This window comes from Penicillium paradoxum (assembly GCF_028828445.1).
Source record: "Penicillium paradoxum strain IBT 22861 chromosome Unknown utg000003l_segment0_segment0, whole genome shotgun sequence".
Taxonomy (NCBI): Eukaryota; Fungi; Ascomycota; class Eurotiomycetes; order Eurotiales; family Aspergillaceae; genus Penicillium; species Penicillium paradoxum.
In genome coordinates, this window is record NW_026643181.1 from 3402269 (window position 1) to 3428552 (window position 26284).

Sequence of the window (26284 nt, forward strand, 5' to 3'; positions counted from 1 at the left end):
TCTATAGGGAGATCTAGGACTACTAGGAAGGTTGTCTGGTACGCAACCAAACACTGATTCTAGCAGGTATATGTACTGTGTTATATGTAGAGCCTTAACTTTGTTACCTATCTTACATCTTTTCATTGTCATTTAATTTACTTCTTTAAACCAATGAACGCATAACACGTCTGTCAAATTTGCTCGTGTCTTCAATACTCCGTACACCGCGAAGGGTCTTGATTGAGATCGACACCAGCTCGCTGTGAAGAAAACATGCAGGCACTCGTACCTGTGGAGATTTGCTCTATGCGCCCGAAAAATCGTAGAGCTTCCCCGCCTACTTTGTACATATCCAAGGCATGCAACTCGATCATAGGCTTTCATGTGGCCCCCGCACTAGAAAACCCTGTCATATTAACGTTGTAGGTCTCTTAGTAGGCTCGGATACCTCGCTGCATCATATCTGACTTGCCTAAGAAATATAAAGTTCAGATGTGTCTCTTCCTTTTGGGTGTTGCGTGCGTCGATCATGACTTTACATGGTTAGGGTATGTCAGACGACGTGGGCTTCTCTCAGTCGTTTCGATCTTTATACTTCGTAGATGTGACTACAGATCTGCTGTCTGTTACAGCAAGATAGCTTCAAACGACAGGAAAATGTCTACCCAAACGATTACCGCCAAGCCCAACCCCGCTGACTCAATGGTCTCTACCTGGCGCCGTGGCAGTTGGCTTTTGGTTTTACTGGTATCACAGTATGATGCATTCGGTTGGTCCATCGTGGCAGTTCCACCGCAGACACCACTTGACAAAATACCCAAACCCTCTGCTCTCTGCTTAACATGAAAAGAGATTTATAATTCCGAGTAGAACTTCATGCCCCTCAGCAGCCTTGTAGTAGCATAGAACGAAAGCCCTCATAGTCAAATCCATCCCTAGGATTGCTTATAGCCAGCTATCAATTTCAGTGTACAATCACAAAGTGCGTTGTGTTTCCTCCCGGATCTGGGCCTCAACTGCAAGATCATCCTCCTCTCCGTCTGAATCCGTAGATATATCAGATATATCTCCTTCGCGAATGTCCGAATTGCCCACTTGGTTCTCTGCGTTCTCTGCGTTCTCTGCATGGAGAATCGCTCGGCGTTGAAGTCTTTTATGTGCCCTCTGCTTTGCTTTGCGGTCCGTCTCGGCCGGGATAGGATGGTCGTAGATATAGTCGCTGAGTCTCCAGTATTCTCGTTCAAATTTCCTACGCGCAGCAGGCCAATCGGCAGCGGATGCCTGATCCATCTGGACTTTGAGCCGACGAAGTGTTTTAGCACCATCGTAAGGGATCTAGATCGCTGTGTCAATGTCTTCCTAATGATCATATAATGGAGGACTCCTACTTACGTATTCGCATGATACACGTTTCAACGAACATGACTCGCATTTCTTCCGCTTCGGCTTCTCCGTAACACACTCGACGATATCTTTGTTGCCGTCGATCGCCTTCGCCCAATTCCTAAAGCATCGTACGCAAATCGCCGCCTCCGACCCTTCATTTCCGCATGAGGGGCCTGGAATTGCTACATCGTCAGAGGCAGACCGCAGACGCGTGCTGGTTTCGACGTTTGATTCCGATCTCCTTTGGCGCTTTCTAGACAGCCTATGGTGGCCGTTCTGCTCTATCGCCGACGCGATATCTCGCAGCTCGCTTGGTTCAAGCGACCAAAGAAGATCTTCAAACTGCTGCCTAGCTCGCTCTGCGAACCGTTCGATAGTGGCATTTCGATCTACTTCTCTGCTGGAACTTGCGTATGGGCTCAACGCGACGGATCGTGGCTGCGACGCGTTCGTGCGTGACGTCACCGGTGGTGCCCCCGGTACATCCAGGAAGGCTCTATCAGTGGTATCGGGAATTGATTCGGATGAAATAGGCTCCATATTTCCAAATCAACACATAGGAGATGGTGGCTGCTTTTTGTTGGGGACTGGGCATCAAGTACCGCGGTGTCCCGAGTTGTCCCCGCGAATTACGCGACGAACAGAGTTTTCACGTGTCCACAATTGCCGAGACGTCCTCGCGGTATCTTCGAGGACTGCTCGAGATCAAATTCAATTCGCCGCCTTATACGCCGTACACAGACGTCACATAAATTAAGCTTGGAAGGGCGTTATGTGGTAGCCTTTGTGGTTTCATTGGTGTCAAGCTCAAGCCCCGAAATAAACTCAACGGTCTTCATGATGCTACTAGAATATCTCCTTAGTATACCTGCTAGCCTACATTTTGTTCAAAAAAATTGGTGCCAATGAATTCCAACGAGAAACTGATTCGGTGCAAAAGATTATTCTAGCAAAGTGAAAAGCAACCAATTCCATCTATTCATCCTCATGGAATTTGCCGGATCCATCAGCGATTTCATCCTCATCGGCGCTCACGGCAATTGGGTGGTCTTCATCCACCAGTTCCAAACGGGTGCTTTCGTCAAACTCTTCGAACGGATCATGAATACCGTAGGGAATCTCCGTTGAACTACAAGAGCAACTGTCGTCAAGACCATCAGAGTCATCGTTCCCAATCAATACTCTGATGCCGCGCATGACTTCACCAAGGCGCACGGTGATGTCATCTAGCTCATTGTACGCCCGGCGCGCCATAGCAGTGTCGCATCGGCTCCAGAGCCGAGGAGAGAACTGCGGCACAAATAAAGGAGAACCCGCAGTCAAGCCGTTGTAAGCGTTGTCAGCGCGGTTATCGAAGAGACGCTCGGGCGAGACTTCCTTCTCGTTGTCGGAGGGTTCGAACAGCTCCCTGGGGTAAACAAACTCTGGAACTGGGGACTCTGCGGCTCCAAACATCTTGATTTTCTTTGTGTCCTTCGCTCCATTTTTGATCTTCAACTTCAATGGCTTGAGCGGGGTCATATGGGCTTGAGATTCAATGGACTCGCAGGACTTAGAATTTGAAATGCCACGCGACGGGGTAGATTCGGCCACATCCTCATCTCCATTGTTCTCTGTTTGGTTGTTCAAGGACCTGTGCGAGCTCTTGAAAGAGTCCTCAGATTCATTCGACTTGAAGGCTGTGGACTCTACCAAGAAACGCATCTTCTGGGACTTCTCCTCGGAATACCGTCCTTCCCTCTTGCGCTTTCTGGTGGCAGCGGGTTGCGCGGGAGAGCGATCATCAAAGAGTTTCTGTAACACATCTTGATATTAGTTTCTTTATACTCGCCTCTAGATTCTTTTGTGTCACTAGTCTCATAGATATAATCATCAAGCGAAAGACCATAAACCTATTGAACTTGAGATATAGACGCCTAAACCCGACCTTTGACTGATTTGTTGTATGGGTGGGACTTTCAACCTTAGCTGAGGCCTGAGTCTTTTCCTTTGGAGTGGCCGACATGATTGGTGATGATGGGGATACCAGAGAACTCTTCGATGGGTATCGGGATACGGAAGGATATATGAGGACCACCTACATGTATGTAGGTAAGAAGGATGGTGAATCACGGTGAAGACAGGAGATCAATATCATTTTATAGATACAGCGGCACCCAACAGCAGCAAACCAGGGCGACAAACGCGGTCTATTCAGGTCCATGTAGATATCGGACCTACTGTATTACACTCATATAGACCTGTAGAGACCATGGTGCCATGTGATTATCCCGACTTTACGTTATCTTTCTCCAGAAACGAAAAAAAGAAGTCTAGCTAGTAATCTAGAGTTGGAAGACCTCAACCCCGAGGTACTGGGAGAGAGATTTCTTTGTCAGTGATAAGGTTCACAATGAGAGCTAATATAGTAAAGCTGTGCCCAAGTATCTTTGTTTTGTCTTGCTTCTTTTCGTCATATAGCATAATTCCAGATTGCCTCATAATGAGTTATCCCCAAAAGATCCTCATGGGTCCAGTTATGACTTGCATAGTGGCTCCTTCGGGGAGGATGCATGACTGTGTGATACCTCACAAATTCTGGATGTACCTGCAGTGGGCCTTGGATGCACGAGGGTGAAGGCTTGGCTATGGTGTAAGAAACCTCACAATAACCTGTCAGATCGGTGGCGATGTGAATTGGAACCTCCCATAGATACTCATGCAGCAGATGATTCCATGTTGAATGGAAGCTGCATATTAAATATTACAAAGAGTGACCCCCTATGGCTGAGCTCAAGCTTGATGCGTGATATCTGTATCACGTTCAAGGACGAGAGAAGTGGGCGGCGAAACCAAGGCGAAGAACCCAATTACGAATATACGAGATAAGGGTTTGATGGAGGGGAAGTGCGATGAACAAAAGGTAAGAGATCATTCTCGATTGAAGTCAGACATGAATAATATAAAAGCGTTATGTCCAAAAGAATATTGCGCAAAAACCATGAAAATACAAGCCCTCCACAAGAAAGGCAGACATAAAAAGTGAAACCCACAAGGGGTCATTATGTATTATCTAAGGAGACGTAGACAAGACATATACACCCGAAGAAGAACCCATAAACACCCGATAGCATCGCGAGGATATCACCAGGCTGATCACACCCGTCGCGATGCTACCTCTTCATGATACCATTGACACGCTCAGCTGCTTTACAGCAGGAGGGCAACGACACCGAAGACGGCAGCCAGACCGGCACCAGCGCCGGTAGCGGCGTTGATGGCACCGGCGTTGAAGGCGGGCTGGGAGGGGGTGGCTGCGCTGGGGGGAGCGCTGGGAGCGCCAGGAACGCCGTGAACACCGGTGGAGGTGGGGGGCGCTGGGGACCAGAGGGGTGGAGGTAGGGGCGCTGGGGACGGGGATGAGATGGGTGCTGCCCTGGGAGACAGAGACAGGGGTGGAGGAGGGGCTGAGAGATAAGTTAGAGATATTGAGAATGCGGGGTAATTCATGCATACCAGCTCTTGCACTCGGTGACGATGGAGCTCAGCAGAGGACGAGTCACGGTGTAGGGACCGTGGGTCATGGTGATGTGGCCAGGCTAGAACGCCGTTAGTCTCTGTCGCATCTTTTGTCTCGAAATCAACGTACAGTAGAGATGCTGTAGGTGTGATCACCGTGCACAATGGAGGTCGCCTCGGGGCAATAGGTAGTGTAGGCAGTGACGGTCTCGGTGGTGACACCGGCCATGGCACCGACGGCACCGGCAGCGAGAGCAGCGATAGAGAAACGCATTGTGATATAGATATAGAGTTGGCTGGAAGGGGGTCCAAAAATGATCACAGATATGATATATCCAAAAGAATGACGGTTAAAAGAATGTAATCGGTTAAAAACCGGGGATTTGTTAAGAGAGTGTAATGGATGAGGAAGAAGAGAAGAAGGGGGGAGGGCAGTTTATAACCAATACCGATTAATTTAATGAGATTCAGGTACCCGTGCACTAACGCCCTCTGCGTCCAGGGAAACCTCCCAAAAACACGGGAAAAGGGGCCCCGAGCGTGGCAATACCCACACAGAAAAAATAAACCGCCTCTCAGCTCACAACCCACTACCGAGCATGGGAGGGGTACTTGCTACCACCACTCCAGTACTATGGCTCCCGATGTCACTCTCTCCCTAGCATCCTCCTCACCTTTAGGCGCACGTCCTGAGGCACAAGTTGACAGTGCGTGGCCCGGGGATCCTTTCCCAGTTAGGCGCCAGTGGCTGCTAGGGTTGGAACAGGATTTTCTGGGCACTGGCGATTCCAAGTCTAGGTTCTTGGATCATCTGAATCTATCGCTTGAATATTATCTTCAGGATCAACATTTGATATTATGTCGTGGACAATACGAAGTACTCACCCAGCTGGCTTCCAAGATTGCAAAGCGCACGTCACTTCGCCAACTCTGACAACGCATTCATTTGGATCTCCACTCACCGCCATGTTTGTAAGGCAACATAGTCAGGCAATTTCAGCCGATTCCTTGGAGTAAAGGATAGTGTATCTTTTCATGGAATTTGAGGGCACGATCCTAATATCTATTAATCTGCGCATATCGGGGAATGAGTTCTTATTTTCAATGTGCAATAGCGTATGGAGTACGGAGTCATCCTGACTCCTTTGTACCTTTTTATGATGCCTCAGGAGATGTCAAGAAAGAGACGGCTGAAAAACCACACAATAGATGCCCAAAGGACGACTTGCGTGTTCCCTTGGAGTGTTATAGAGGTGTCTAGTCTACCTATCTTCGCCTTCGGGTCCAGTGGTATATAGGACTGGTAAGTACAGTTCCCATGGTGAGGAATCCATAGATATTCGAATATATTACAAACCTTCAGTAGACTTGTTGGCTCCGTTGAATTTCCCCCTGATCTTCCATCCCTGACCAAGCTTTGTCCAAGGGGCGGGGTCAATCGGGAGACACAGGGGCGCCAAATCCCCTTTCAAAATTGGGCGTAGTCACAAATCAAGGACACGGATTTTGTACGGAGTACGGAGTACTGATTCCCCTGTTCAAAGCTCTTTCATGGATCACCTGTATCTGCCACCAGAAACTATTCTCCTGGCTTTCGAGCCCCATACGCGGAGTACTCCGTACACGTGCTCAATTAATTATATAGTCTTTCTTACCTCTCTTTGCTGTAAAGCGGAGCTTCAGTCATGGCTCCGAATCATGCCCATCACCACGAACAACCAAAGTCACAATTTAGACCAACCGAGATCTAATAACCCGAATGAGTACCACAGTCCATTATAGAATACATGGCCCAGCATCAGTAGTTACAGCGCCCACAAACTTCGGTGGTCCCCCCAAAGCCCTCCTGATCGGTTATATTGATCCATTGAAGCTACATGCGCCTTCATAGAAAGAGGCATGCCACTGCAATCCTACGCGCAGTTTGATCGTTTCTTTATTAGTGAGAGCCATGGATTTGCATCATATGGAAAATTCTGGGCACAATCAAGTGCTGACCTGAATAGAATTGAATCTATCATTTCGATTACCTACTTTGAATCCACTACCAGTCACGATGAAGACATTGATCTGGGAATCTAAATAGCTAGTTTCTTGCAAATTTACCTTTTGCTCCTCTCAGCGCGGAACGGGATTAGGTATCCGGAGTATAATGTCCCTGCAATACAGCCTCACGCGTTCGTTTCATTTTAAATTGGAATAAGCCGCAGAACCCACTAGGTTTCCCCTTTCTCTAAAGCTCCACTCCCAGTTGCCTCCCGAAGGGGACATCATAACCTTGTTTGACTTATGCTAACAGTAGTTAGTTGACAAACCATCCTGCCAAAGGAGCGCTTGCCTAAACCCAGTGCACTCTTTCTGGTGAATCCACGAGGGATGTAACTCGCAATCGGCTTTGCATATGATGAGCTCCGTATCTCGTAGATTGAGTGATGGTGTAATGAACAGTGCTAGATGACGTAGATTTTAGGGATGAACCACCTCTATATTTTTAATTACCACGCTCAAGAGCCTAGACAACAGTGGATTGATGATCTTCAGTGCGATGATCATCCCCTGCGTGGCTCATATTCTACGTACGAAGGACGGACACCCCTGATCCCTTACTGTGTGGGGATCTCACCAGTTGACAGTTTGTTGGCGAGAGACGATGTGCCATTAGGAGGAATAGGAGGCAGAAACTTAGAACGGCCTAATTGTGGACTTAATAGTGGCTTGTGACATCTGTGGATTTTTAAAACTAATTATACTCCAGCTGCATTTGGCGCATACAGAGATTGTATGTCCTTATTGTACTGAAGTGTCGGCAAGCGACGAGGGAACTGTCGGGCAAAAGAGAAGATCACCATGCTCGGAGAAGTGGATAATCTGATGTAGCAGACCAATGCCAATCCTGAGAATGATGCCGACTCCTTGGCGAACCAAATACACAACAACTCCAATCCGATGGTACTGGCCCCTCAAAGGATGGTTAAGTGGCGTGGGACCTTTCAGCAGCGCCCGTCCAGCGCCAGCCAGACCGAAGTCCGGCCGTCACCGACGAGTGCTGACACAGTTGAAAAACGCCGTTTCTTCATCTTGGATTTAGTTGTGTGAAGAAGAAAAGGAGGGAGGAATTTTGCCGAGCGAAGATAAACCACCGGTCAGCGCACGGACCAGGCGGAGAGCTCGAACAGGAATAGTGTCATTTTCCCGCTTTCCGCGGGCAACGGGAAGGCGTGAGTGCTCGTCCGACCAGCATCAACCGTTTAAAAGCCGTTACTTCCCTATCGGCTAAGCTGTACATATACCCTCGTGCTTGAGAATTGACCTTCCTCAGCTTCATCATGTATTTGTCTCGCTGTGGAAGATCTGCTGCCCGTTTGCTTCCCCTTGGAAGCTCCCGGGCGGCCGTTGTCTCCGCTCGCGCCTCTATCGTGCCCAGATTGGCTCCTCAAACGCGGGGAGTATCATCATCCACTCGTGATACGCAGCACAAGGTAGGTGATCGGGATGGATTCAATGGCAAGCAGGATATAGTAACTGACAATTTCGCAGCTACTCGCCGCCTCCTTGGAGGACTCCGATCCCGCCGTGTTCAATATCCTGCAGAAGGTGCGTCATCGCCGATAGGACAACCTCCGATTGACCGAACCACCACTAAGACCATTACAGGAGAAAAAGCGCCAAAAGCACTTCATTAACCTGATTCCCTCTGAGAACTTCACCTCACAAGCTGTCCTCGATGCCCTTGGCAGTGTTATGCAAAGTATGTATTTCGGGTCACCGGTTCTGCTTCCTCGATATACCATATTAACCGTAATCTAGACAAATATTCCGAGGGATACCCCGGTGCTCGGTACTATGGTGGAAATGAACACATCGATGCCGCTGAACGGTTGTGTCAGCAGCGTGCTCTCGAGACCTTCCGTTTGAACCCAGAGGAGTGGGGAGTGAACGTTCAGCGTATGATACAGTCTACCCAGTACAGTAGTATATGCGAAGGCTAACTCACATTAGCTCTGTCTGGCTCACCCGCCAACCTCATGGCCTACTCTGCCCTTCTCAACACCCACGACCGCCTCATGGGCTTGGACCTTCCCCACGGTGGCCACTTGTCCCACGGTTACCAGACCCCTACCAAGAAAATCTCGGCCATCTCCAAATACTTTGAGACCCTGCCTTACCGCCTCGATGAGTCGACTGGTCTAATTGATTACGATGCGTTGGAGAAATCGGCCGCTCTTTACCGGCCTAAGCTGATTGTCGCGGGCACTTCGGCCTACAGCCGTCTGATTGACTACCCTCGCATGCGTGCGATTGCTGACTCTGTGGGCGCCTACTTGCTGGCTGATATGGCGCATATCTCGGGTCTCGTGGCCGCAAACGTGCTCCCATCTCCCTTCCCATACTCCGATGTCGTGACCACCACCACCCACAAGTCTCTGCGTGGTCCTCGCGGCGCTATGATCTTCTATCGCAAGGGCGTGCGCAGCACCGACAAGAAGGGAAATCCCGTGATGTACGACTTGGAGAACCCTATCAACGCATCTGTCTTCCCAGGCCACCAGGGTGGCCCTCACAACCACACGATCACCGCGCTGGCCGTGGCTCTCAAGCAGGCTCAATCCCCCGATTTCGAGGCCTATCAGAAGACAGTGCTTCTCAACGCCTCTGCTCTGGCTGAGCGCCTGGGCGCTTCCACCAGCAACGGTGGCCTCGGCTATAACATCGTGTCTGGCGGCACTGACAACCACCTGGTGCTGGTCGACCTGAAGAACCGCGGCGTGGATGGTGCTCGCGTTGAGCGCGTTCTTGAGCTGTGTGGCGTTGCTAGTAACAAGAATACCGTACCCGGTGACAAGTCCGCTCTCAAGCCCGGCGGTCTCCGTCTGGGAACCCCTGCCATGACCTCCCGTGGCTTCCAGCCCGAAGACTTCAGCCGCGTTGCTGAGATTGTCGACCGCGCTGTCACTATCACTCAGAAGCTAGATAAGGCTGCCCGTGAGTCGGCTCAGTCCCGTGGTGTCAAGAACCCGGGTACTGTCAAGGCTTTCCTGGAGTACCTGGGCGAGGGTGAGGAGATTTCAGAGATTGTCCAGCTCCGTCAAGAGGTTGAGGACTGGGTTGGAACCTTCAGCTTGCCTTGGGCCGAGGACCAGTAGACGTTTCTCTTTTTTGATTACCGATTCCCTTTCTTTGTACATTCCCCTACATGATTTCGAAACGAATATGACTGAAGACTTTCCTATGAAACACTAGAAAGAATAAAGCATACCGAATTTTGTTCTAGATAGCAATATTAAAATTACTCTATAAACTTGCCTGTAGCGCGATTCGAATATTAGGTACCAAGGGTCTGGAGGTGTGCGGCTGCGGATTTTACTCCGCCAAAGTTAATTTTGCCCGGGGATGGAGACAATGTCATCATCTTCCCCGAGATCGACTTGTCAACACAAAATCTCAGTCTACTACGTGGACGTGGTGCTCTCTCTCTCGGTCATTTTACAGCAAGAGAGGGCTTGGATTCACAATCATGAAAGTCAGCCAGGTAGGAACATGGCCTTCAGCCGAATGTGTCGCGAAACAGAACACTGACCTAGCATCAGCTCTATGTCTACCCGATCAAGTCCCTCCGACCGACAACAATCACCGAAGGGATTCTAACCACACGCGGCTTTCAATATGACCGGCACTTCATGCTCCTCAAGGTTGTCCCGGCAGGGGATGGCTCAGGCTCCATGGCTTTGAAGAACATGCATGTCCCACACTTTCCAGAGATGGCCCTTTTCAGTACCGATATCGTGTATCCGGAAGCCGAAACGGACAATGGGAAATTAATTGTCACATATCATCCTCCACCGTCCTCAGAGATGGCTTCCGAACCCCGCGAAGTTAGACGACTAGAGGTTCCGCTCCAACCCAACTCAAAGAGCCTCGACCCACTCAAGATCGTCATGCACTCCAGTCCAACGCCAGGATACAATATGGGCGCTAAGTACAATGACTGGTTTAGCGACTGCTTCGGATACCCTGTAGTCCTAGCGTATCTAGGACCACATTCGAGAGAGGTATTGGGCACACTGGCACCTGCAAAGCAAGGTAGAAAGACCGTGTGGCGCGCAGCACGCGAATACTTAAACAGGTCCGATAGGAGATGGGAAATTATTCTCCCGATTCTTATTGTAGCATCAGCGATCAGTATGGTTCTGGACGGTGGCGCTATCGTTCGCCACGGTATAACCCCTCAAACAGCTCGCAGTCTCACGTCCACGGTTCTTTTTACTGCTGCTGGGCTGGTATTTATGTTGTATGGTTTTTACACTCTGAACCCATTACACGAAGACCGAATCACCTTCGCCGACTGCGCGCCTTACCTCATCATCTCCGAGACATCCGTCGACAATGTCTCAGCGCGGCTTCCGGATGGCGAAGACATGGACCGGACGAAGTTCCGACCGAACATCGTTGTTTCGGGCGCTGCGGATGCCTTTGAAGAGGACTTCTGGGGCGCATTAACTGTGCGCCCTGAATTGGGGCGTGAGTCGGCCAGGCTGTTGCTGACGGGCAATTGTGTGCGCTGCCAGAGCCTCAATGTTGATTACAAGACTGGGAAGATGGGGACTGGTGAGTCTGGTGCTGTTTTGAAGAAGTTGATGAAGGATCGCAGGGTGGACACTGGGGCACGGTTTAGTCCTGTCTTTGGTAGATATTCCTTTTTGGAGCCAAGTGGCGAAGGTACTAGTCTCAAAGTTGGGGATGAGGTTACGGTTGCTAAGCGAGAAACGGTCAGATCTATTGTTGGTGAGTGTATCAACCCGTTTTGGGATCTATGGATCGTGGGAATTGTTGCTAATGTGGCATGTTTAGATTGGCCTGGCTTGACGAATTGACAGGAAGTGTATTCTTTTTGGCTGCAAATGGAAATATTTGGTACACATGCATATCGATGTACAACATACAACATACAATATCCATGGATACATGTCCATATGAATGTATACGACGGTGTACATGTATGTTCAATGTACATGTCTACGATCGACAGTAATGTCGAAATTGACGTCATTCGAAGATTGTGGGAGATGGCTGTCAGGCCCGGGGAACTGCATAAATTACATATTGCAGCCCTGAATTTGTCCCAAATCAATTTCTTCCGCCTTAGCGTATCTTTTAGCTCGTAGGAAAAAAATGTATCTCCATATTTTCTATGCCTCTGACTGGGTGAAACACGAGTGAGCTGCATGAAAAGACGTTCTGATTGGTAAATCAGCACACAGCCACCATTACATCATTTGCCTGCACCGCCACAACTCGCTGACACCGAGTCACCTGACTTTCTTGATCCATGGAAAAGTGATTAGATTTGGACTCGAGTTCTAAGAATAACTCTTAACAACTAAACTGCAGATTCTGTTTACCCTTGAGGTTATATTCAGTGACTTGTGCGATTCAAATAGTACGATCTGAGGTTGCGCCCGTCCAGCCTCAACAAACTATCCAGGGACCGTGGCTCAAGCCCCCTCCAATCATCCGTACGCCGCTGCCTACTTAGAGTCCACACATCAAACTGCGAGTCTCTCACGCTGACCTGTCACGCACGCAACCAAAGCTGCATTCAGTGCCACCAGTGTAACGCTTCTGCATTTTTCCAAGACCTGATCGGTCAGGCGCCAATCATCCCGCGATCCGGTGCATAAGGCAGTGCTGAGCCCCGCCGCGGGTAAGCTGCCGCAGCAGCCCTGGGGGTTAAAAAAAGAGCGACAGCGAGCGTTTCAAAAATAACTTCTACAATCGCCATGGATCCAGCCCAACTCCGTCGCAAGGACACTACCAAGGGTCCTCCGCTGCGGATCCTGTCGCTAGGTTAGTATCATCTCCCACTTCCCGGCCTATAATGGACACAGCTGACTTTGAAAAGATGGCGGTGGTGTTCGTGGCTACTCCATGCTTATTCTCCTTCAGGAACTTATGTATCGCACTTATGTTGAATGCGAAGGCAAACCTCCACGCCGCGACCAAATTCCTAAACCATGCGATCACTTCGACTTGATCGCCGGCACTGGCACTGGCGGCTTGATCGCCCTGATGCTCGGCCGCCTCCGCCTAGACCTTGAGACTTGTAAAGAGGTCTACGTGCGTATGACTCGCCGAGTCTTCGAAACCGACAAGACCATCGCTGGTATCCCGTATCGCTCGACTCTGTTCAAGGCTTCAAAGCTCGAGGAGGCCATCCGGGAATGTGTCCGGGAACATACGGTGTTTGAGGCGGAGGGAAATGACACAGGAAATGCCAACCCCCGGGATTCTATGGCCAGTTTACCATATAGTCCAGTCTCTGTTCCTCAGCGTTCCGTCAGTCGGGGGAGTTTCAGCACCTCTGCTGCTTCGCATCCAATGACCGCAACAAGCCAAAGAGGTTCCGCTTTCCTCAATGGTTTGCGCTGGGGTAATCCAAATGCGCTGCTTTACGATAGAAGAGAACACAGGACTAAGACGTGAGTTTTGAAAATGAGAAATCGCAAGCCGCTGATACTAACTAACCTCAATTATAGTGCCGTCACTGCTATGTACAAAGGTACACCGCGCAAAGGATCGGCTGTCCTTTTACGATCATACGATTCCCGCCGAGAACCCCCGCCTGAATTCGATTGCACTATCTGGCAAGCAGGGCGTGCTACATCCGCGACGGGCCTTGCATTCAAGCCCATTCAGATTGGTCAACATCACTTCATCGATGAGGGTCATGGCACATATAACCCATCGCCGCAGATACTTGATGAGGCTATCGTGAACGAGTGGCCAGGTCGGGAAGTTGGTGTTTTTATCAGCATGGGAACTGGAAAGCGTCCGGCTGGTACCAATAACCGACAACATGAGTGGTGGGAAGATTTCTTCGGTGACTCGTTGGGCACATTCGCCGAAGCGCGGCGTCGATTGATCATGAAGATCGAGGGCTGCGAAGATATCCACACTGATATGCTCCGAACCCACCTCGCCAAACGCAATGTCAGCAAGGACAATTATTTCCGCCTCAATGTTGAAGTTGGGGTCGGCGAGTTTGGTATGAATGAGTGGAACCGACTGGCCGATATCAGCACCAACACACGACAATATCTGGCTAAGCCTGAAGTCAAAAAGATGATTTTAGATGCCGGTGTTAGATTTGCCAAGATCGAGCGGATGAACCGCCGTTTGGCGAGCCATGCCGCAGCTGGCGGTGATCGCGACGATTTATCTTTCGATCTTGAGACTGAAGAGCTTTCGCTTTCTTCGCCCGTCCAATCATATATTCCACCTGCGCATTTCGCTGTGGAGTTGCCCGCAGAATTACCCGGCGACTTCGTTGATATTGCACATCACCGTGCATCCTCACACACGCTGCCACCCATTCCATCTGCGGTTACCATCTCACCACCGGATGACTCGCTCCCGGTTCATCCCACACCGCAGGATAATGTATCTACTTCCCCACCCCAGATATCTAGCGATTACCGCCGAAGCCATGACCATATTCGGCCGAGCTCGCAAGGACAGGCGTCTCCCGTGCGTAGTGATGATTACTTTGCAACTTTTAATGGTATGCCACCACCAATACCGCCCAAGACACCCATTCCCTACCCGTCTCAAGACAATGGCGGTGTTGCCATGCCCGCACCGCTATTTTCTCGGCCGCATTCTTCCAGTTCGAACCCCATGGTCCGACCGCCATACCCGGTTGATGAGCCGCCGCCGATGGTCAACCGGCAACGGAAGCCTAGCTACCATGTACGGTGATTCGTCGATATTCCCGACTTCCTTTCGAGTTCCTTCTATTTTTTATATCCGCATTACGTTATTTCTGTGTCTTTTCTGCTGAATACCCCTCGGTTGAGATGGTCAGGGTTGATAGGGTGGCATCTTGGCGCAGGTGATCCTGTGGTTTTATTTTTTTCTTTAGTCCAGCCTCCCAAGGATGGCCCGGTCTCCTAATGAATGACGACATTTATGAGCCTCCAATTGTGGGATTCGATGCTCTGTATAGTAATTATGCGAGAATAAAACAAGCATGACGGGGTTTCTCAAGCGCCACTTTTATAGAGCGTATTTGTCATACAAGGTAGAGATAGTCCCCCAACCTTATGTATGTTGTACCTCGATGTATGGAGTATGGAGTATGGAGTATGGAGTCTGGAGTCTGGAGTCTGGAGTCTGGAGTCTGGAGTATGGAGTACATCTGAAAGCTTGCCACGCATGATCTGCACCGAATCCCCCGTAGCCTATGGGCATTCAGCATTCAGCAATCGAGAAGGGGGACGTACAGATGTACCAGGTACCCGGCGATCGCAGGTCCTTTGTTTCCCCACACCGGCCCAGCCTCTCTGTTTTGCATGTTCCCTTTCCCTTTTCCTCGGATTTTCTTCTTTTCTTCTTCTAATTCATCTTTAATATTCAGCTCTACGGAGTACGCTCCTTATGATTCCAATTTTATCTTAAAAAATAATTCTCGACCTTGTTTCTTAGCGTTGCATCTGAACGCCACCGGCTTGTCAGAGCGTTGACGGCTGACCCCTTGCGGAATCCCACGTTTTCTTATTATTTTCCCCGTCGATTTTTCCAGAAACATTCTTGGATCGACAATATCCCTAATCATAGATTCGTTCTCATCGCAAAACTCGTTGCGCTCTCGACTCGAAACCGTTGTTGACGACCCGTTGATAATCGCCCCGGCGATACGCTCAGACTTTATCGATATCGTGGCGGCGTCAACAAGTGTTTCAGACCGTCGCTGAGTCTCGTCTTCGGACGGCTCCCTATCCGCGACAAACTCCTCCCCTCTTCCCACTGCTGGTCAGTGTGGTCCTACCTGTCACCTTCACCGCGATTATGGAGCCCAATTCTGCCTTATCGCATGCAAATATCCTCCTCGCGCGCGGGGAGGAACCGGACCGCCCGCCAATATACAAAGCCGTCGGTATCTCCCTAGCTGTCGCATCGGGTATCTTTATCGGTATCTCGTTTGTTGTTAAGAAAATCGGCCTCCTGAAGGCAAACGTGAAGTACGAAGAGGAGGCCGGCGAGGGATATGGATATCTGAAGAATTTCTGGTGGTGGACGGGCATGATCTTGATGATTGTTGGAGAGATCTGCAATTTCGTCGCATATGCGTTCGTCGATGCGATCTTGGTTACGCCGTTTGGTGCGCTCTCCGTGGTGATTACGACGATTCTGTCGGCGATTTTCCTCAAGGAACGACTGAGTTTCGTGGGCAAAGTTGGCTGTTTTTGTTGTATCATTGGATCGGTGGTCATCGCCATGAATGCGCCTGAACAATCCGCTGTTAGTAATATCCAGGGCATGCAGCATTTTGTTCTTCAACCTGGGTTTTTGGTCTATGGTGGACTGATCATTGTTGGCGCTATCTTTACGGCTCTGTGGGCGGGTCCGCGCTATGGAAAGACGAACATGTTCGTTTATATCAGTATTTGCAGCATGGTCGGAGGGTTGAGTGTTGTGGCCACTCAAGGCTTGGGGTCTGCGATTCTTACTCAGATTAATGGTGAGGAGCAGTTCAAGCATTGGTTCCTTTATGTCTTGCTTGTGTTCGTTATTGGAACACTACTGACCGAGATTATTTATCTTAATGTATGTGTTCATCCTTCATCGTGTCTCATGAGCTGTGCTAATTCCGATATACAGAAAGCACTGAATCTTTTCAATGCCGCTCTGGTCACCCCAACATACTATGTGATGTTCACTAGTGCTACCATTGTTACTTCTGCCATCTTATTCAAGGGTTTCAAGGGCACAGCTGTCCAGATCACAACTGTGATCCTTGGATTCTTACAAATCTGTGCTGGGGTGGTTTTGCTACAGCTATCCAAGTCCGCCAAGGATGTCCCCGATGCAGCTGTTTTCAAGGGCGACCTGGATCAGATTCGAGAGGTTGCTGCCGTAGAGGAGCCCGAGTCTGAGCCCAAGGCAGACTCAATTCGTGGTGCGGCTTCTATCATCCGCCGCATTTCGACTGCTCGGCGCACAATGGAATCGGATGAAGCACGGCGTTTTTTCCATGATAAACACGAGGATACTTTGAAACCGCCAAGTGAGAATGAAATAATTGAATGGGATGGCCTGCGCCGCCGCAAAACTGTTATTGGAGAAGGACCAACCATGTCACGTCCTATCACCCCAAGAACACCATCGGTCAAACGTCAACACCCTCCATGGGGTATGTCCCGGTTGCCTGCTGTTGAGCATGAAGACAACCACCAACCTGAAACCAAGCAAAGCACCCATTCCTTCATGGACGATATTCGGTCTCGGGCTGCCAACGTGCTTAATCCTTCCCAATGGAGAGCTGTGAATACGGAAGACGAGAAGAATGCTAGCGCAAACACACAATCTGTTGGAATGACAGACATGCCGCATCAAAGTAACAATGCTGATACCGAATACTATGGGGCGGGGGGTTTAGACGCTCCATTGAGCTCTAACCGTCCGCGTAGTGATACCGCACGGTCTGTTTCATGGGCGGACGAGAAGCCCGAATCCTTGGCACCTGAGCCTCCCGTCCACACTGCCCAACGCCAGTTCTCATTCAATAGCATGATTGGTCGTATGAAGGCTGGCGGTGAATCTTCCGCCAGACATCCGCCAGGTTCGCCCCGGGGCATCCTTCGCCGAACGCACCTGGGAGGCGACCATCGTAACGGTGCAACAGAGGAAGAATCACTCGGCCTAGTCCATGGCGATTCGCGGCATTCAAATCCAGAAGAAGAACCTCTGAATGAAAAACTGGAACGTTGGTCCAGCAGCGAGTCAGAACTCGGCGAGCCACAGCCCATGTACGCAGGCCGGCCACATGGAAACTCTGTGTCGAGTATGTCAACAGCTGCTTTTCCTGCATACGAAGATAATCATTACGACTATTCCGGATCTCACAACCCCTACTACCTTCCGCAAGGCCCACAAACGACTTCATCACCAGAACAAATTTCCCAAGGAGACGAAGGCTGGAAGCAAGCTGCATCGAGAGGCAGCGGCAGTAGGACTCGCACACGGACAAACTCATCTGCGCAGGCTCATACTCGTGCCCCGCCTCCTTCCCAATCCTCCTTCTCTACCCATCGCCATCCAAACCCTCTCCCACCACTTCCTGACCTCACGCCTACTCCTACCCTAGATCTCATGCCCACCGCAACCAATGCCTCGGGTATGAGGACAGTCTCTACAGACTCTGACATGGTTAGCTCCATCTCCAGTGAGACAGAAGGCAACAGCGATTTTCCGCCTGGATACCCGACTCGTCAACAGAGCGGCTGGCGCCGGCATATGTCGGACAACAGCAGCCCTGACGGTAAGACGTATGCCAACCGCGGTGGTAGGGAAAGCTCGTTCCGGTGAATGTGAATGTGAGATTTGTTGGGGATCTACCTGGCTTCGTTAACCATCTTGGAGGTTTGATTTATGATGCATATATCCCGCTTCTTCTCATATTGCATTCTGCATGGCTTCGGAGTTTACGTGGTGATTTTCTTGAAATTTGGTTTCTTTTCTGTACTTTTCTTTGCTACGAATTTTGTGTTCTGGGTTCGCCCAGGTTCTCCACCGATATGTACTTATGTGGATGTACATATGATTGTGTATGTTTATGGATGTTATGATAATGGTGTTATATGACTGATTAATGAAACGAGAGCAAATACCAGTGTGAATTGGAGCTAACGCTCATTATGATTTTCGTGCTTCGCAACAGTAGTGCTTGAGTAAACGAGTGCCCGGGAATCCTGAAGTAGAGATTCGCAGTTGGAACAGATAGATTAGATTAAATTTGATCATAGATCATTGGGTATCATAATTTACAGAGAAGATTCATCATAACCACCTAGAAGCCATCGACGGAAAGGCTATGACCTCACCCAGAACGCCATGCATGGCATATCGCCATATGAAACGCAATGCAATGTAAAGCAAAAAGAAAAGCAAAACGTCAAAGCATCACAACCATACCAAATTTCAAAAGAACGTCACTTCTTCACTCCCTGCAACCCAAACATCCCAGCAACACTTCGCTGCCCCTTCGTGGCAACATGCATACCAGGAAATCGAGACTCCGCCAGTCGGCGTCCAGCTTTGATACTTTCGAGGACCCTAGTTAAAACGAACGTAATGTCAGATAATGGCTCGCTGGTTATGAGACATGATAAGAGTAGCACATACCAGTCCACACTCACAACCTTCACACCTTTCCAGCCCCCACGGGCAATTTCCTGCTGAAGCTTACCTGCAGCGAGACCTCCACCTGCACCCGACACAGCCATTCCACTTCCAGTCCCGGTATTAGGCTGCCCAACAAGCACATGCGTCACCGTCTTCCGAGCCATGTAAATCGAAGTCTTGGCCCCATTTGCCGCGAGTAGATGTTTCAACTTATACTCCGAGATCCGCGGGACCGTCGAGCCATTAATAAATATCGTAACACCAGCGAAGATATCCGAAGTCGATTTCAAATCGAGCCCAGCTCCAGATCGGGACTCGGGTTGGGACTCGTCTGTTATCTGAGACTTATCATTTCCCTTTCCATCTTGAGCCTGACTCCGGTCCGAGCACTGGCTCTCATTTTCGATAGATCGCATCTTCTTTTCTAAATGCGTATTCTTCTCCAGCCCATCGGTGGCTTTCCGCTTGCCAACACCCATGAATGACCGAATATCCCGCACACCGAGTTCATTCCGCTTGGCTTCTTCGCCTGCCAGCATGACCCATTCCCCGGATGCTCTGGGCGGCGACGGCGATGCGCATTTCCCATCAAATGCGCCCGGTGCGAGCGACCGTTCTTTGATAGTTGTGTTTCCTGATCCCCGTCTTTGTCTTGCTAGACAGTCTCCGCTTTGATATTGTCTGGTTAATTTCGCTGCGCGCGCATCTCGCCACGACGTTGAGCCGATGAAACCGCCGGATTCGGCTGCGCGCTGGTGGCCCGTTGAGGCTGATTGCCAGGGATCGAAGTGGAGGTGGTTTCGGGGCTCTGAAGGTCTTTCTTTTGGGAGTAATTTGGGCCGGATGTTGGCCATGGTGTGTTCCTGGGCTGGCTTGTCCATTTAATGTTGGGATTTCAGGCCCGATGAGGTGTACTGCATGTAATGTGTGGTTGTATTTGGGTTAAATTGGACAGAGGTCGCCGTGGCGTGAAGCGGAACAAACCGTGGTTCGGACGTGTTTTGATTTTGCCGTTTTGGGATAGGGTAGAGGGAGTCACGTGGTGGAATGTATGTGATGATATCAAAAGTGGAAAGCATGCTTTCTATTGACAGGTTTCCTTTCTGTAGCTTTGCGAGTAACATCTATTTCTAGTTGCTTGATTTTTGGAAGTTCTGAATTTGGCCCAGGTCGGACCTACGGGGGCTATGTTCTGATGTTTGGATTGAGAATGGGTCGTGCGATGGTCATCTAGACAGAGAACATCCGACCACCCTGAGAATGACGGGAAGTTACTAATTTTACGAGACTGCCTTGTCAGCCATCGCTCCTTTGCCTATGTACAGATGCTGTTTTGCGTGAGATACGTCCGTCTGATGCGGATGCCTTGCTCTCTCCCAAGGTGTTAGCTTCTGCATCCATTCATCACCGCTATGATCCTGCTTCTTCCTCTTGGCAAAATTTACACAACACAATACATGGACTATACTATAGTTCTCTGGTTATCGCGGAGGAGTGATCTTACCAATAACGGCCCCCGCCCTGAATGCCCTAAACCCGGGGGCCATGAGCACTGCCCGATTCCTCCCCAGAGCTTCGCCTGACTTATTAGTATTTGAACTTCTGTATTTTAACTCCGTAGGATATACTCCATACCTATTTATTATTCTGAAGATAGTCAAGACCGCCATTGATCACAAATCATGCCGAAGAAATCGCCCGATCTAACCATCGAGTTAGCAGCACCACCATTTTGGACATGCGCCTCAGGGGACAAAGTCATTGGAAACATCGTGCATCGAAGCTCGATCGTTGCTCCGGATGCTACCCTCACACTATCATTGAATGGACACGTAAAAATCGGTGTTGGTGACAAAAGGGAAAACCATCGAAGCAAGCACCAAGAGAAACGCCTACTACTAGCACCAACCAGACGAATCATCTTCAGGGGACCTTTGCACCTTGCCAAAGAAGACATAGACTACCAAAATGAATGCCTAAGCTGGCCCTTCGAGGTCAGATTCCCTACCAAGCCCTGGACCTCACCACTGGCAACATTCAGAGGACCCAGGTACAAGACTCTCCCCGGCTCGTTCTCCACCGGAGAAAACACCGGCAACGATGAGAGCTTTGGCTTAGTGGAATATTATCTCGAGGCAAGACTTGAATACAACCGCGGTGGCACGTTTGTCCAATTCATAGCTACCGCGGAGACAAAATTGAGACATCCTGCACCGGAACTGCCGATTCTTGGCTATGCACTCAAGCAAGAAACGGCAAAGCAGATCATAAGAAGCCATGGCCTATTCCCAGACAGGGGATTATCGGCGCTGACACTCCGCCAGCGGACACAACAGGCCCGCGGCTCAAGCAAGGTGCCACAATTTGGCTTCCTGATCCAGCTCGAAGTGCCGACTGTCGTCCAGCTCGATGATCCATCCCCTTTCCCACTCAATATCAGCGTTGCCCCGGACTGGAAATTGACCAGTGAGGATATCAAAAGCGTGCCGCAGATTGTCCAGCTGAACTATGTCAAGATGACTCTTTTGTGCAATTCTCAAATCAAGACGGGGAGAACCAAGTATCGCGGTGTCAATAATAAATGCTATAATTCACGGCTCGAGCATGTCTTTGGGAGTCTGGAGCATCCGGTGTTTATGATGGCCGAGGAAGGTAGCGAGTGTCTTGATATTGGGCAGATGTTTCAGCTTGCTTTACGTTGGGATGGATTCGTGGCTGCGGGCAAGTTGCTTTCGGGAATGAGAATTGAGCCGGATTTTGTGACTTATAATCTTTCTTTTGCTCATTCTGTGGAGTATGAGGTGTCGATGACTGTTGCGGAGGAGGTTCGGATTGTCAAATTCTTTGATGTGAAGTTAAAGATCGTGGGTTGTATGAATCCACCTGCGATTGACAGGCGTGGGCTATGACGGCTGTGGGGATTGTGAGGGACTGAGCGCTGTTTGAATGTACAGATGTTAGGAGCGATTCGGGCATGGCTTATTTTTACTTTCCAATTCCCCATTGGACACCATCGAGACTTAAAACTAGAGCCTCAAATGCGAGAGTAGAAACACCAAGACCAGCGAGGAGTGTCAGCGAGACAGGTCTCAACTCAACCACGAACTACATGTCCAAATTACAATCTACAGAGCACCAAAAGTCGGAAGAACAATCAATTCAGACCGGACCAAAACCAACGTTGTATGTCGCTAAAGGCATGCAAGACCCAGAGTTCATAACCGTTCATTACCATGATAATCATCTCTCTAGTAGAGTGGCAGCAGCAATAGCAATAGCAGCGCAAAGAAGTAGAGAGAGAAGCAAAACCAAAGCCAAGGCCATGCCACAAAAACAGAAATCCCCTTTTCAAAAACCCAGAGCACGCAGAAATGTTGAATGATAAAGCATAAGAGAAAAAAATAAGGGGAGAGGAAAAAGCAATTCGTTAATGACGGCTCGTGGTCAAGTCATCACACAAAAAAAAAGATTCGTTCATAAGAGATTCGTCACATCATAGTCGTCAAGGTCATCGATCACCATTGCCAATTCGACACGTATCTGAACATGGGTATGCAAAGACAGATTGGAATGTTGGGTGGAATGGAAATAGTATCTCGCGCCTCGTTTCCCCCATTGTTTGGATGTTCTCGGAAACAGCCGAGACTCTTTTTTTTTTCCAGCCTCAGAAAGCAAAACGCAGACAAAGAGACAAATGAGCTTCGTTTGGACACGGTCGGGACTGAAGGCCCATGGGTAGGCCAGAGAAGTCCGCGACGCCATGCAGATTGTGCATGCGCAGTCTATTGTGAGAAGAAAAAAAACAAAACAAAAAAGAAATGATAACTCCGACCGAGAAATGGACCGACAGAATGATAATCCCAGCAAAACCAAACCGACATGAAATCAGAACCACAATTGAGAAAGATACTTAAGAAAATCCCAGGTGTAATCGTTATTAGCGGTGACGAGCCATGACCGCGCTAGGCTTCATGGGTTGAAGAATAGGCGGGCCACCAACCGGCCCACCGATTGAACCTTCAGTGATGGTCTTGCGACGCTTGGAGATATCGTAATCAGAAGCACTGTCGGGGCGAATATCGTCGTCGTCGCGCATGCGCTTGCTGCCAGCACTCAGCGATCCATTGCCAGTTCCGTAGACCGGGGTCGTGGTCGAGGTCATGGAATATGGATCGGAGGTACCGTTGACCGGGGTGCCGCGAGTATCGCTCACGGCGTTGTACAGGGTAGTGGCGGCGGGACGAGGAGGAGTGTTATACCCCGAGGCCCAGTGGGGAGGAGGGCCGGCGCCCGTGCGCGGAGTCATGCGACCGGAGCCGTTCTGTTGGCTTGGGGAGCTGGTCATCTCGGGTGTGAGCTGGGAGTGTTCGCCGGTCAAGGAGCTGACTGAAGGGTTGGTGGTGTAGGTGTAGGAGGCGCGGTTAGAGTTGTAGGCGGCGTTGTGGTCTTGCAGATACTCCTGCTCGTGCTCCGAGACGGACTCGCCGGGCCCGTTGCTCTGGCTGTAGCGGTTGGGGTCACGCTCGGTGGGTTCGGACTCCGATGCGCCTGGGCGTGGGTTTGGTGGCGCCATCTCGCTCTTCATGTATCCGCCGGGTAGAGATTGGCCGTAGCTGGACATCCCTGATTGGGTCAAAGGCGTGTGTGGCGCATATTGAGTGTGCGCTTGTGGTGCTGCGGAGTAGTAGGGCTTCGAGCTATCGTAGCCTTGAGCTTGGTAGGCGGGCAAGCCGTGCATGTTGTTGCCCGGGGGAGTGGTTGCTGGGGTCGTTGGCATTGAGCGCTGGCTGGTCAATGTGGTATCGATGGACAATGGCTGAGAGTGTGGCACTTGTCCGCCCCATTCGTATGAACTGCCTTGGTTGGAAACACCCATGAGACTGGATGCGCTGGCTGGCGGTGTGGGAAAGGTGTTAGCACGGTCAAGACCCGGTCGAGAGCCAGGCTGGTTGCCCATTGGGCCTTGGGCCATGTGAGCGGACATGGGAGTTTGCAGAGAATGGTGGTGGATTGAGGATTGCTGAGATCCAGACGGTGTGCGCTGAGGACCAGGCGGAGGGCCTTCGAGACGACGCTGCTGAGACTCTTGCACCACCATGTTCGTTCGGCTCTGGTTAGCGGGATGGTATAGTAGACCACCGATGTTGTGCACAAAGAGCGGGTACAGGAGATCCGTGATCTTCTCCTTGTTGGCAAATTCCAGAGCACGCTCGAATGGGATCCTAATCGGTCAATAGTTAGCCATCGATTCTGTAGATGCTTTTGCGACATCTCGAAGTACATACCAGACACCCTTGAGATGCATTGGACCGATTTTTACAACATGTCGAAGCTTTTCGCTCTTGAGGATTCCATCGCGTCGACCGCGGGTCATGCCAGCGACGTTCAACAGTTTGGTGCCGTTGATCATGTGGTTATCTGCAAGGGCCCTGTTAGCGAAAGACATTCTCAAATTCAATATAGTACAAATTGGACTCACCCTCGCGCCGAGCGACGCAAACTCCCTTTGCTTCCACCTGATAGCAGAGGCTCCCCTCGTCTTCCCACAAGGTGGCTGTCACTCGTGGCTTGGCTCCAGGTGGTGCAACTTGGCCCGTGGTGTCAAAGACAAAGCCTTGGAGCGGGGAACCAGTATTGTTCCCATATCCCGTTGGGGGTGCCCCAGCGTGATTGCTCACTTGATAACGATCAGAATAATCATCGACCACATTCTGGCTTTGAAGCTTACCAGGCAACGGCAGCAGCTGGGCGGGCATCTGGCCACCCATTGAGCTTGGCGGGTGACCCGTGGGAGGTGAAGTAACGCCATTGGAATAACCATATTGAGGATAGGCAGCCGGGGGATAAGAAGGTGCAGGCTGCATCACCGGGGGTTGTGCGTGGTACTGATAATGAGACATTGCGCCGGCGGTTGCGCCTTGGGGAGCGTATGATTGAGCAGAGGACATGTGCGAGTGGACATCCATATACGGCTGGGCCTGGTTCATGCTGCCGAGAGAGGTCGGACTAGGATAGTAGCCGTCGTTGACGGAAGGCGGAAGACTATATTCAGTCGGGGCGGAGGAATCCAAAGAAAGCCGACCCTGGGTCCCTGACACGTCCACGGATGATGGGGAGCTCCTGGGCTCGTTCACCGGCACGGAGGCACCAGACAGACTCGTGCGAGCGCTGGAATTGCTGGAATTGGTCACGGATGAATCGTGATAGGTTGTCCGGGAGAGGCCCTGGGTGGCTGTCGGTAGGCTGAGAGCGGGGAGTTTATCGCCGGGCAATAACGGTCGTTCTGCCGCGTGATGGTTGTACCAGGGGATGTCAGCAGGACCGCGGGTGTGGACCTGCGAGATCGACGGCAGCTCCAGCTTTTCGGTTGCACGGAGAAACGGCTTGAAATAGAGGAGGTATGAAGCGAGCGTCGGACGTGCTAAATGTCGTCCGGCGTGCTATGAGTCGGGGTAGCTGTAGAATCGTTGGGAACCCCCAGGAATCTGGATATGTTGCACAGTAGGAAAACAGAAGGAGTTTTGCAAACGAGATATTTCAATGGGCTTTCAGATCCGAACGTTTGAAAGATCCCTAGAGCCAACAAAAAAAATATAAATCGATGCAAGATGCAGGTGATGCAGGGGCGTGCAATATCGTGGTGAAGCTTCGTAGTAAGTCGTAACCTTTTGCAGCAGACTTGGAAGTAGGCAAAAGCGCAATCCGGACTTTTTGAAAGACGAATTCAAAGCACAATGGTCATCAGAATCATTAACAATCGTGAACCGAACACAAGTCGGAAAGCTTCGAACTAAAGATGCAACGTAAGTTTGGGGGTCGTTTCAGGTCATGCAAGAGTCATGTCATTGGAAAATGAACTCTCAGATGGAGCGCATTGGATCAAATAAGGCCAAAGCCGGTGGAAGGGGGAAGTGTAAAGTTTCAGTCGAGGGAGGAGGGAGAAGTACGCCAGACGTACAGAAAGGTGGAGGCTGGGGTGGTGCAGCAAACGCATCCCTATGCGCTGCAGGCTGGAGATATGGCGTTTGGGAGAAAATCCCAAAAATCCAAATGTAGGCAAATAAAAAAAAGAAATACAGAAAAAAAAGCAATAAACAGGGAAACAGCAGGCAAATAAAAAGGAAATCGTACAGTGCAACTTAGGCCTTAGGCGGTTAAGAGAGGGGAAAAGAGTGAAGCGAACAGATGACGCTGAGCCGCAGCGGGAAAGTCGATCAGTGGAGGACGAAGAAGCTGA

General features: G+C 50.2%; 10 protein-coding genes across 10 annotated transcripts; 5 read left to right on the forward strand and 5 right to left on the reverse strand.

The window, feature by feature from the left end:
* Positions 1-957: 957 nt before the first annotated feature.
* Positions 958-1908, reverse strand: N7457_003135 (uncharacterized protein; the record flags this gene model as incomplete). Its single annotated transcript, XM_057174180.1, has 2 exons — positions 958-1317; positions 1375-1908. 2 exons carry the CDS (start codon positions 1906-1908, stop codon positions 958-960), a joined length of 894 nt encoding a protein of 297 aa, XP_057034331.1.
* A 435-nt stretch (positions 1909-2343) lies between these two features.
* On the reverse strand, positions 2344-3373 carry N7457_003136 (uncharacterized protein; the record flags this gene model as incomplete). Its single annotated transcript, XM_057174181.1, has 2 exons — positions 2344-3162; positions 3296-3373. The coding sequence occupies 2 exons, from the start codon at positions 3371-3373 to the stop codon at positions 2344-2346; spliced, it is 897 nt and encodes a 298-aa protein (XP_057034332.1).
* A 1184-nt stretch (positions 3374-4557) lies between these two features.
* On the reverse strand, positions 4558-5140 carry N7457_003137 (putative GPI anchored protein; the record flags this gene model as incomplete). Its single annotated transcript, XM_057174182.1, has 3 exons — positions 4558-4783; positions 4864-4946; positions 4997-5140. 3 exons carry the CDS (start codon positions 5138-5140, stop codon positions 4558-4560), a joined length of 453 nt encoding a protein of 150 aa, XP_057034333.1.
* Positions 5141-8192: 3052 nt separating this feature from the next.
* Positions 8193-10010, forward strand: N7457_003138 (serine hydroxymethyltransferase; the record flags this gene model as incomplete). Its single annotated transcript, XM_057174183.1, has 5 exons — positions 8193-8345; positions 8404-8460; positions 8521-8614; positions 8674-8811; positions 8866-10010. 5 exons carry the CDS (start codon positions 8193-8195, stop codon positions 10008-10010), a joined length of 1587 nt encoding a protein of 528 aa, XP_057034334.1.
* Positions 10011-10381: 371 nt separating this feature from the next.
* On the forward strand, positions 10382-11738 carry N7457_003139 (MOSC domain protein; the record flags this gene model as incomplete). Its single annotated transcript, XM_057174184.1, has 3 exons — positions 10382-10387; positions 10455-11649; positions 11716-11738. The coding sequence occupies 3 exons, from the start codon at positions 10382-10384 to the stop codon at positions 11736-11738; spliced, it is 1224 nt and encodes a 407-aa protein (XP_057034335.1).
* A 906-nt stretch (positions 11739-12644) lies between these two features.
* N7457_003140 (putative Patatin-like serine hydrolase) lies at positions 12645-14622 on the forward strand (the record flags this gene model as incomplete). Its single annotated transcript, XM_057174185.1, has 3 exons — positions 12645-12711; positions 12767-13343; positions 13401-14622. The coding sequence occupies 3 exons, from the start codon at positions 12645-12647 to the stop codon at positions 14620-14622; spliced, it is 1866 nt and encodes a 621-aa protein (XP_057034336.1).
* Positions 14623-15711: 1089 nt separating this feature from the next.
* Positions 15712-18231, forward strand: N7457_003141 (DUF803 domain membrane protein; the record flags this gene model as incomplete). Its single annotated transcript, XM_057174186.1, has 2 exons — positions 15712-16470; positions 16525-18231. The coding sequence occupies 2 exons, from the start codon at positions 15712-15714 to the stop codon at positions 18229-18231; spliced, it is 2466 nt and encodes an 821-aa protein (XP_057034337.1).
* Positions 18232-18854: 623 nt separating this feature from the next.
* N7457_003142 (uncharacterized protein) lies at positions 18855-19928 on the reverse strand (the record flags this gene model as incomplete). Its single annotated transcript, XM_057174187.1, has 2 exons — positions 18855-18978; positions 19048-19928. 2 exons carry the CDS (start codon positions 19926-19928, stop codon positions 18855-18857), a joined length of 1005 nt encoding a protein of 334 aa, XP_057034338.1.
* Positions 19929-20729: 801 nt separating this feature from the next.
* N7457_003143 (uncharacterized protein) lies at positions 20730-21956 on the forward strand (the record flags this gene model as incomplete). Its single annotated transcript, XM_057174188.1, has 1 exon — positions 20730-21956. The coding sequence occupies one exon, from the start codon at positions 20730-20732 to the stop codon at positions 21954-21956; it is 1227 nt and encodes a 408-aa protein (XP_057034339.1).
* Positions 21957-22984: 1028 nt separating this feature from the next.
* Positions 22985-26041, reverse strand: N7457_003144 (KilA-N domain-containing protein; the record flags this gene model as incomplete). Its single annotated transcript, XM_057174189.1, has 4 exons — positions 22985-24269; positions 24333-24465; positions 24527-25487; positions 26006-26041. The coding sequence occupies 4 exons, from the start codon at positions 26039-26041 to the stop codon at positions 22985-22987; spliced, it is 2415 nt and encodes an 804-aa protein (XP_057034340.1).
* Between the last annotated feature and the right edge of the window lie 243 nt (positions 26042-26284).